This window comes from Mauremys mutica, chromosome 1 (assembly GCF_020497125.1).
Source record: "Mauremys mutica isolate MM-2020 ecotype Southern chromosome 1, ASM2049712v1, whole genome shotgun sequence".
Lineage (NCBI taxonomy): Eukaryota > Metazoa > Chordata > Testudines > Geoemydidae > Mauremys > Mauremys mutica.
In genome coordinates, this window is record NC_059072.1 from 313846188 (window position 1) to 313858270 (window position 12083).

The 12083-nt window shown below is 39.9% G+C and overlaps 1 protein-coding gene across 6 annotated transcripts in view; it reads right to left on the reverse strand.

The window, feature by feature from the left end:
• Nucleotides 1-12083, reverse strand: part of NBEA (neurobeachin) — an 842868-nt gene that overhangs the window by 146055 nt on the left and 684730 nt on the right. For all 6 annotated transcript variants that reach the window (XM_045015913.1, XM_045015904.1, XM_045015899.1 and 3 more), the window contains one exon: nt 2176-2291. In XM_045015913.1, coding sequence (XP_044871848.1) covers nt 2176-2291 — 116 coding nt within the window. The remainder of the gene's footprint in view (nt 1-2175; nt 2292-12083) is intronic.

A 12083-nucleotide genomic window follows, 5' to 3' on the forward strand; every position in this document is an offset into this window, starting at 1 on the left:
TTGACCTATGAGGGAAGATTGAAAAAATTGGGTTTGTTTAGTCTGGAAAAGAGAAGACAGAGAGGCGATAACAACACTTTTCAAGTACGTAAAAGGTTGTTACAAGGAAGAGGAAGAAAAATTGTTCTTTTTAACCTCTGAGGATAAGACAAGAAGCAATAGGCTTAACTTGCAGCAAGGGAGGTTTAGTTTGGACATTAGGAAAAACTTCCTAACTGTCAGGGTGGTTAAGCACTGGAATAAATTGTCTAGGGAGGTTGTAGAATCTCCATCATGGAAGATTTTTAAGAGCTGGTTAGACAAACACCTGTCAGGAATGGTCTAGATAATACTTAGTCCTGCCATGAATGCAGGGGACTGGACCAGTTGACCTTTCAAGGTCCCTTCCAGTCCTATGATTCTATGATTCAAAGGGGCTAGAAACAGATGTTATTTACAAAAACTGTTGACAGAGTGATACTAAAAACATAAGAAGGAAATTATGGAGGAAGGATGGTTTTGTGGTTAATGACCTGGACTAGGACTCAGGATATCTAGTTAGATTCTCAGTTCTACAACAGACCTTCTTGCATGGCACAGGGCAAGCTACTTACACTCTGTGTCTTGGTTTTCCAGCTATATCATGATAACACTTCAATAGCTCACAGGGGCCTCTCAATCTCTTCTATTGAAGCTGGAGTACTTTGTATATATATTTAAATATTTATTGAATCATAGAGATACTGAGAGAATTACTCTAGAGCCTGGTGGTTAGGGCACCCACCTGGGAAAGGGGACACACAGGTTCCATTCCCTACTCCAGTTAATATTTAATTATTTATACAAAGAAAATGGAAAAATTTCAACAGGAAAGATTGAGACCTATTCCATAATATCTTCCCATAGCCTAGTGGTTAGGGCACTAGTGGTTAGGTGGAAGATCTGGGTTCTAGTCTCTGCCTCACGTCTGGCAGAACTGGGATTTGATCCTGGGATTCCCAGATAAGGGCTCTAATCACTGAACTATTGGGCAAAAGGGCCACACAGCATAACCACCATTTTTTCTTCTCCAGTGATTTTGTGAATGGTGCCTATGTCTCCTTGTGACTCTAGCCCTCCCAAAAAAAAAAAATTTGGAGCCCAAATTATTTGGTGAATTCATGTTGGATTTGTGAATGGTTTTGGTTGGCATTTTTTTGGCAAAGAGATTATTGGTGTGAAAAAATTCACTCAGTTCTAGTCAGAGGAAAAGAACAGGTGAGGTGTTAAACCTGGTTTTAGATACATGAGTTCTTTCAGCTCTCTGGCCTGAGGAACATATTAGGGAGGACCATCTTAAGTATGAAAATGAAAAGTAAGTCAAATGGTGTGTCAACTGCAACACTGGAGTACAAAGTGATGTTGATATGCTTGGTGGAGTTAATTTTATTCCCAATTAGAGCTCAATGCTGTGGGATACATGAGAAAGTTTCCCTATGGTGAGATTCATGAGCAATTTATATGATATGCTGCTGGAGAAATAACAGTGACCAATATTCGGTACATTTTTTGTATATCATTCAGAAAGCTGCCTCTTTTTTACATTTCAAATCAGAAATGTTGCCAATATATAGAAAACAGGAAGATGGAAGTGGGATTGCCACGATTACTGTTCAATTAGTGACGACTGCCAGAAAAACTCTTATTTTACTAATAAAGAATTAATATCTATGGAAGTTATTTATCATTTTAAATACCTGATATAATAATTCAGTACAAAGAACTAAAAGAGAAAAGATGCTGTAAACTAATCATACCACAATCCAGGTGACAACTGTACTAGGCGGAATACTGTTGTTATTCTGCTGTCTAGTTGCTGTTGCTGAGAATGACGAAGTAGTGAAATTACATTTTCCCATTATTATTTCCAGACACACTCTGGCAATGGTTTGTTGACTCTAATAAAGCTTCAGACAAAGCTGTCAGCAGAGGAAATGGCAGAAGCAGAGCAAGGAACAACCTTCACAACAATAAATGAATCTAAACCCTCAGTGATAGGTTGTGCGTTTTCTGATAAAATTTAATGTGAGTGTTTCAGAATCTATCATAAAACTGCAGCTGAATTCCAGAGGGATAAATATATTCTATCAAGTCACGGCACTCAAGATTTTGACAAACATAAACATATTATGAGGGATTAAAGAGTTAGAACCTTACCTGCTATAGTATTGAGGAACATCAAGTATTCAAAGTTAGAAATCTCTCGTCGCTGCCAGCGCTGAGTCATGTTGGAGGACTTATAAAGCTGTCTGGGAGTGGCCAGAGATATTCTCCTGGGAATTAAATGTAAAGAATGTTTATTTTAAGAAACTCGTTACATTTTAAAGTACAGAGCAAAGTTATTGGTAGGATTTACATGACAGTGTCCAAAGCCTTTTTATTTTGTTTAATGAAGTCAACAAAACACTACCACTCAAATTTGAGCAATGAATACTTCTCTCTATATTTTATTTTAGCAGTGCTATAGCATTGCTAAAAATGCTAAACTCTCTGTGCCTTGGTCTTCCAGTTTTTAAAAAGGATAATACTATTTCCATACATCACAGGGTTATTTTGAGGATAAATACATTAAGGTGAATGAAAGATGGCTTTGAGTGCAATATATTCCAGAATCACAGACAGAGGATATTTACACACCAATGAAGTTAGTGAATGCCCTCCCTGCAGCCTGCCTATCCCTGCTTTCAACCCCAACAAGCTCCAAGAACACCAGAGACTTTATCTTATATTTACTGTAACAGGGGCAGGGTTTATTGAGGAAAGAAAAGAGGGGGCTCTGGAAAAAGGCAGGAATTATTCCCTTTAGCTGTTGGAGTTAACTGAATTCAAAACTAAGAGTGGTGTTTGCTTGCAAAGCCTGAGAACTGAATTCAGGGCAAGCATTTAGTAATTGATTGTTATTATTAATTATTATTATTATTAAACTTTTATGCTGTGGTAGCATCCACAACCCAATTCAGGTTCAGAGCCCTATTATACAACACATTGTACAGACAGAGTTAGACACAGTCACTGTCCCAAACAGAGTTACCAAAGTATACATTTTAGCTCCAATACACAGCCATAATAACCCCCATATTTATGGCTTCCAGACTTTATTACTGAGATTCCTATCTAGTAATGAAGCTACACCTCATAAAGCTCTGTTGGTATGTCTACAGTCAGAACTCTGGTGTGGTTCCCACCTCCAGGAGAAATATGCTAGCACTCATTGCCAAAAATTGTAGTGTAGCCATGGTAGCAAAGGCAGCAGCTTGGGCTAGCTACCCAAGTACATACTCACGGGGTCTGGACAGGTGTGTACTCAGAGCCGCTACTCCCTCCTGCTGCTGCATGTGCAACTGCAGCTACACTATTTTTAGTGCACTAGCTTGATGAGAGCTAGTGTGCATATGTCTCCTCCAGCTAGGAATCACACCCCAGCTCCTAGTGGAGACACATACTCTAAATGGTATAAAACATAGCAGCATACAGGTTGCCACATACAGGTTGCCACCATTAATAGTCAAGTCTAAAAATCTCTGTTCCTCCATAGGAATAATGCTAGCTGTCTAAGAGATCGCTTTACGCTCCATGAGCATGAACGGCCACAACAGCTAATTTCAACGGAAAAATAAAATTGTTGACTAAAAGGGGGAGATTTGAGAGTGCAGGAAACAGAACTTTCACAGCAGCTTGACCAAGTCTCTGGAACTTCTACAAAAGTGTGTCTGTGTACCTCACCACTTTCAGAATTAACTCAATACTCCTTTCTTTGACTTACTTTGTCCTGAATAAGTTCTTTACATACACAGATACACACTCTCTTTCACACAGAAACAAATAAATCCTATAAACTAAGCAAGCTATGTCTCCTACAAGCTAGAAAGGAAGAATGAGATTGTTATTTCTATTCTTAAATACTTTGGAAATGTATTCTAATGCCCACATTAATACCTAGGCATATGGAAATATTGTGTACATATATTTTACAAGTGAAGAATATAATTATGTATTTACAGATCTCTAAAATGAAGATATTGCTACTTGACAAAATATACCTTTTAGAAATACAGTATGATCACATTTATGATAGACCATTTTACGGTACTGACCTCAACCTTAGCTATATTGGCCCCTGGCTTTATGGGTGTTTGTATAAGTTTATATTTAGGGACTTTAATATTACAATTTGTGACATCTAGGCCCTTTTGGACACAGTTTAGTATATGGATTCTTGACTCAAACACTAATATCTCTGCTACTGTAAAGAGTCCTGCTCAGAGATTTCTCAGTCCATAGATGGCTGAAATAATAGTCCATAATGGCTCCAAAGGAACCAGTCAGGTCTAAAGATGTTAATTTAGCTAACGTGTATTCAGGCTTATATCTAAGCTGCCCTTTTAAAGGAACAAAAGGCAAAAAACTCAGAAAATTCAGTGCTGCCAAGTCAGCAGAACATCTATTATTTGAATTTCTGTGGCTGAGGTTTCAGATCCACCTTTCTGCCAAATAGTATTAAACACCTGTTTTATCGTGTCCTCTATATGCCTTATTCTTATTCAATCCACAATTTTCCCAATGACATTTTATTAGTGAAAAATAACATAAAACATTATAGTAATTGTTACTTTTATTATAAGTAAAATAAACAATATGCAATTAAAGTGGGAGGGTCTGAAAAGTTTGACCAGTCTATGAATAAATATATGTACATTTTATTTAATTATTTGTGGCCTAAATTTTAAAAAGTGACTTGTGATCTGATGTGCCATGAGTTCTGGATGCCCACCTTAAGACACTTTAAAGTGGCTGATTTTCAGAGGATGGTTGCTCAGCACTTTTTGAATATCAGGCCCCTTTAAAAGTGTCAAGTTGGGCATCCAAAAACATTAGTAATTGAAAATGTGAGCCATATATTTGCACACACAGATATTTACATACCTGCATACAGAGTGGACTCAATTTACAGAGCAGAGAATGAGAATTTGTATGCTTAATTTGAACGCACAGTTACCTTGACTTGTGCATATAAATTACCAGTGGTTTGCAAAAAATGGTGTTGCTTACAAATGCAAATTAGATATGCAATTGTCTGTGCAACTACCTGCACACTTATTTGAAAACCTGAGCATCCATCTCTCTACAGCAGCTGCTAAACTGTTGCCAGTTTTTATATTCTTATTTCTCTACAAAATCCAGGGAATCCAATGTACAATACATCTGACAAATATGCAGCATACAGCGCTCAGATTATTTTATATGTGATTTCCATTCTGTTGTGTGTTCCCACACACAGCCTTCTGAAACAATGTGAAAAACTGATTTAACATATTAGTAACTTATATTAAATTATACATAGATTAATAATTAGTTTGTAAAGTGTAAGCTCAACCCCTAAGACACTGTGTGTACTATCAGACACAAATATATTAATTAATTAAAATAAATAAATAAAATATTACTACTAATAATAAATAAAGATCAGTACAATCAACTAATTTATTTTAGACTTGACCCGAAGTCCCCAAGGAATTCTCACAAATCTACAAAATGTCCACGAGTGCTACATTTTGTATATCTGATTCAACTGAAACACGTAGGAAAGCAAATGTATGCAGAGAGCTCCCTATTGACTATATATCTGAGGAATTTCAAAGAGTGTAAGTAATTTCAGCAGGGGCTGAAATAAATTATGCACAATAAATTGGTTCCATACCTACTTGTTTCAGGTAGCACAGGAAGAACCTAATGCTGTATGTTTTGCTAAATCCATCCATCTTTGATCAAACTACACCTCTTTTCGGAAATGCTATCACAAATGTGGAGATGATTATATGGATCTGCTAGCCTGGCTTTTTGGAAGATAGTAAATTCCCATCAGATCAATACCTTATTGTGCAGATTGGAGGCAGACCACTGATATATAGTAAGATATTCCAACTTTTAAAGCAGTACCATGTTCTAGACAGATTTACTAAATATCCTTATGACACTTTGTAGGAAAAAAGTTACTACATAAGTGTGGTAGAAGCTCTTTTATTCCATTCATTTTCCACTTAATTATCTCCAAAGCTGTCTGATACAAAATCTCCATAAGTACCTCACCAAAAAGACAACACCTGGGAAGAAAAGGCTTGGAAATATCACAGGCTCTTTCTGACTGAGGAACAGTCAATATTCACTCTTAATCAAAGCTGTAAAAGGCTATTTATGCTAAGATGACATCCAATTTGATTTTTTCCACCTCTCCTTTCACCAAAAGCAATGTCTACAACTAGCTGGATTGAGGTTTGGAAATCCGTCACTAAGTCACTGATGCAGAACATGTGGCAGCACTGAGCTGACAGTGAATTGAGTCACCATGCCAGCTGAAAGAGATGTTGTTCTTCATCAAGTGACTTCATCATTTGTATTTCCCCCCCTAATAACTGGAGGTACTGTTTTATATTATGGACTATGGCCCACACAATTTCAGCTTAAGGTGCAAGGACATCTTTAATAGTGAAGTACAATAAAGCATCTCTCATCAATTCACTTTGATTTTTGCACTCTTACAAATTAAAAGTTACTAAATCAAGTATTTCAATTCTGAATTAAAAGAAAGCTTCCAGGCTGTGACATTACAGTCTAAACAACTTGAAATAAAAACTGCAACAACAGTCTGCCCAATGGTACCAGACGGCTGCGCCACAAAGAAATTATCATCTTGGTATCAGATGTGAGACACTCAGAGCATGAAGAAACTGACTGTATCAGAGATGGGTGACCTTGGTCTCTAAACCAGAGGAAGCAGAGTGACCATAGTACTCAGGATTGACATGTAATGCTGAGTCCTTAGAAAACATGTGAACTTTATTGGTGCTTCATGGACAACTTTGAAACAACCACACATGCAATCATCACTATTAGTTATTGTTATAACATTTATTCATATGATTTACTGATAGTCACATAACATTTACTTGTCACATAACACATGAACCAGGGATCACCTAATTAAATTAATAGGCAGCAGGTTTAAAAACAAACGTAAGAGATGTTTATTCACCCTGTGCAGTAACTGTGGTTCTTTGAGATGTATCCCCCTAAAGGTGCTCCACCCTAGGTGTGCTTGCTCCCTAGGTGCTTCAGATTGCAGATTTTAGGTAGCAGGGTCCATTCAGCCCAGGCATGCACTGCCCACAGGCTCATGCCCTGCCCCAAGGCTATAAAGAACTGCATGGACAAACTGTCCTCAGTTATCTACTGTAGAACCCATTGTAAAGAATTCCAAAGCAGAGGGGAGGAGGGCAAGTATTGGAGCACCCATAGAGAGAGACATCTCAAAGAAACAGTTACTGGACAGGGTGAGTAACCTTCTCTTCTTCTTTGAGTAGAGAACTATCGGTTCTCCACTCTGTGTAGGGGTGTGGCTTTGGAGTTGAGTGTAGTACTGAAGATAGAACAGGAGAGCCAAATATGGCATCAAAAGCTGCGGCATGAGTAACAAATGTATGAATGGACGTCCAAGTCATGGCTCTACATATTTCTGTGATGGGAACGTTCTTAAGAAAAAGAAGTAGAGAGGGATCTTGTGTTTGCTTGGTGAATAAACAGTCCTGAGCCCCCTTGGAGGCTGTGCATGTGAAGTCTCATGTGATTTATTACAAAGGTGCCAGCTGCCATATATCCCAATATTCATGGATCGGTAACTGGTTGAAAGATAGGAAACAAAAGGTAGGAATAAATGGTCAGTTTTCAGAATGGAGAGAGGCAAATGTGGCGTCCCCCAGGGGTTTCTACTGGGACCAGTCCTATTCGACATATTCATAAATGATCTGGAAAAAGGGGTAAACAGTGAGGTGGCAAAAGTTGCAGATGATACAAAACTACTCAAGATAGTTAAGTCCCAAGCAGACTGTGAAGAGCTACAAAAGGATCTCACATAATTGGGTGACTGGGCAACAAAATGGCAGATGAAATTCAGTGTTGATAAATGCAAAGTAATGCACATTAGAAAACATAATCCCAACTATACATATAAAATGATGGGGTCTAAATTAGCTGTTACCACTCAAGAAAGAGATCTTGGAGTCATTGTGGATAGTTCTCAGAAAACATTCACTCAATGCATAGCAGCAGTCAAGAAAGCAAACAGAATGTTGGGAATCATTAAGAAAGATAGATAGTAAGACAGAAAATATCGAATTGCCTCTATATAAATCCATGGCACATGCACATCTTGAATACTGTGTGCAGACGTGATCACCCCATCTCAAAAAAGATATACTGGAATTGGAAAAAGTTCAGAAAATGATTAGGGGTATAGAACGGCTTCTGTATGATGAGAGGTTAATAAGACCGCAACTTTTTGGCTTGGAAAAGAGATGACTGGGGAGGGGAATATGATAGAGGTCTATAAAATCATGACTGGTGTGGAGAAAGTAAATAAGGAAGTGTTATTTACTCCTTCTCATAACACAAGAACTAGGGGTCACCAAATGAATTTAATAGTTAGCAGGTTTAAAACAAACAAAAGGAAGTATTTTTTTCGCACAACACACAGTCAGGCTGTGGAACTCTTTGCCAGAGGATGTTGTGAAGGCTAAGACTATAACAGGGTTCAAAAAAGAACTAGATAAGTTCACAGAGGATAGGTCCATCAAGGCTATTAGCCAGGATGGGCAGGGATGGTGTCCCTAGCCTCTGTTTGCCAGAAGCTGGAAATGGGCGACCGGGGATGGATCATGTGATGATTACCTGTTTTGTTCATTCCCTCTGGGGCACCTGGCATCGGCCCCTGTCGGAAGACAGGATACTGCGCTGGATGAACCTTTTGTCTGACCCAGTATGGCCGTTCTTATAGCTGGAGACAATTTCTGGCTCATGAGTGAGGGCTGACTTGGATTGTAGAGACTAAATTGGCTAAGGTTATGAACCTGTATGAAGGGAGGAATGCTTTAGCCGTTAATGCATAGAGGTAAGCTACTATGAACTTCGGACCTTGCTCGGGGGTTAAGGCAGACTTTCAGATGTTTAATTGTAGCACAGTCTAAGAAACAGGTCTATGCCCTTCTCAGTGGCCGTTGAAGCTGCATTGAAGGACTGACCTTTGAGCAAGCAATCATTGAGTTATGGGAAAATCAGAGTTCCTTGTCTGCGAAGATGAGCTGATACCACAGAAAGAACTTTTGAGAATACTCTGGGCATAGATGAGAGACCAAATGGGAGCACCATGTATTGAAAGTGCTCTTGAGACAGAGTGAAGTGTAGGTTCCTTCTGAAGGAGAGGTGGATTGCTATATGGAAGTAAGTATCTTGAAGGTTGAGGGCTGAGAACCAGTCCCCTGGTGCAATGATGGAATTATTGCAGCAAGAGTTACCATTCTGAACCTCTGAATCTTTACAAATCTGTTGAGTAATCTTGGCTCTAGAATAGGTCTCCAAGCACCATTTTTTTTTGGAACCAGGAAGTACCTGGAATAAAATCCTTTCCCTCTGTGTTATGTGGGAACTGGTTCTATAGCACCCAGATTCAAGAAAGAGTCAATTTCCTGTTGCAAATGGTGCTTGTGAGGGGGTCCCTCACAAGGGATAGGGAAGGAGTTGGTATGAGGGGAGGGAGGTAAAGTGGATGGAGTATCCTGTTGAAATGATTTCCAACACCTACTTGTCCACAGTGATATGTTCCCAGTTCTGATGGAAATGAAAATGGCGGTCACCGAAATGAGGCAGACATGCAGATCGTTGCAGCAGATCAGAATGGGGATGCTAACTGAGCACCTTGATCAACCCATCCAAATTGGTATTTTGAAGTTGAGGGTTGTGAAGGACATGCCTGAGAAGTTGCTGGTGGGATGAGATCTCTGTGCCGTTTGGGATTTACTGAATTCTAAATTCCCAGAGAGCACAAGGTGGCTCTAAAGTCTTTTAAGGTATGCAGGGATTCATCCATTTTTTCCACAAACAACTTCAATCTGTCAAAAGGAAGGTCCTCAACTGTATTTTGGACCTCCCTTAGAAAACTAGAGATCTGAAGCCAGGAGGCCCGCCTCATGATTATCGCCGTGGAGATAGAATGAGCAGATATATCAGCGGCACCCAGAGAGAGGCCTGCAGAGATGTTTTTGTGAGCAGTTGACTCTCAAAGATGATCACCTGGAACTGCTCCCTCTGGTCTGTTGGAAGATGCTCAATATATGCATTCAACTTTGAATAGTCAGTACAGCTGTATTTCACCACGAGGGCTTGATAATTGGCAATCTTTAATTGTCAGGTAGCCAGTGAGAATGACTTACACCCAGACAAGTCAAGATGCTTTAAGTCTTTATTGTATGGAGCCGATTTAGTATCATGATCTCTGCCATGATCATTCTCAGCATCAACCACAAATTCAGAGTCCTTGGAGAGACCATAATATTTTTATCTGCCTTCTTATAGGTGGGTGGTACTGGACCTGGGCTATGCCAAATTATTTTTGCAGGGTCTATCAATTCCTCATGAATAAGTAGTGCGATGCAGGCAGATGATGAAGTATGCAGAATGTCACGTAATTTATGCTGTGACCTCTTCCAGTGGAATTTGCAAAGAGTCTGCTATCTTTTTAATGAGGTCCTGGAACTGTTTATAATCATCAGCCAAAGACAGTGGAGGAGGCATGACAGCTTCATCTGAGGTGGGGGAAGAGATATTAGTTGTAGAGGTATTCGCTTTGTCCAATCTCACTTCCTGCTCCTCAAAGGTCTCCTCTTGTGGATCAGGAACACTAGAGAGGGAGGCTGGTGGGGACTGCCTGCTCTTCTCCTGGCGAGAAACAGTAGGGGCCCTTGAGATAAGCTATGCAATGGTCCCAATACTGCCACTGAGCAAGGGTGGAGGCACCCAAAGGTGGCCATATCAGCCAGGTGGAGAATGACTCACAAGGATTGCCCAACTCCTTAGAGGTCTCAGGATAGAGACTTCCTTGATAATGGAAGGGAGAGTGCTGGATAGAAATGTGGGAGACTGAGGAAACATCCCCATTGTCTTCCTCATCATCATCATCACTTAGTAGAGGTGGAGCAATTATAGAGAAAGGCAGAGACTCAGTCGGTACTGGGCAAATCTTCAGGGATTGAGAGGTGGGTCAGTACTGCAAGTGGGTCGGTACCGAATGAGAGATTCAGGTGTTTCTGTTACTGCCAAGTCCTGAGGAAATTGAAACTGTTGAGGTACTGAAACAGTGGACGGTACTAATGAGACAAGCTGGGCAGAGGTAACTGTGGCAGAAGGTGCTGATGGTACCAAAGGTCTCATGCACTATGATGAATGATCAGTAGGTGTCGGTCTGGTCTTTTGCAGAGCCAAAGTGCTGCGTACTGAGGTCCTAGTAGACTCTGTTGTTAGAAGAGTTGATAGTCTTCTCTGTGCCAGTCCAATCACCTGATGGTACCCATCTTTCAGAGCAGGAACCTTTAGAATCCTAGGCTTGCTTGTGGTCACAGTAGCTGAAGAACCTGCAGCCTTGTGGGTACCAAGTCGGAGATCAGTAGTTGCCAAAGCAGGACTGCTTTCTAGAGTCCTTTTGAGAGAATTCCAGGGATTTCCTCTTTGATGCTCTAGGGGAGTGTTGCACCGAGGAGGTGGAAGCAGTTGACTTGTTTGGAGATTGTTATATGGGCAGAGTACTCTGGTTGGAGTCAGAGGCTGATCAAAGCAAACTCTTCATCATGAGGAGATGTAAGAAAGTTCCCAGTTCCTTCTGGCCCTCAACTTTAATTGCAAACAAAAATTACACTTTTGGGGAATATGTGACTCCCCAAGGCAGTGAACTCACTGATTTGAGATAGCCTCTCAGCATGAAAGGCAACATTTAAACCCAGGAGAACTGTGGACACCCTCCCAGGGTTTACGCTCCCCTGAAGGGGAGAAACAAAGAAAAACAGATGGAGGGACAATGGTCCTTATCCTAAAAGTATAAGTAAAATCTTTTAAAGTTTTTTTAAATTATAAAATTACTACCACTAACCAACACAAAGAAAACTTGAAGAATTAACACTAACTATTAAGAATGATAGAAAATTACAGTTAAGATAAGCTCAACTCAGATGCTGCTGCAGCTCCGT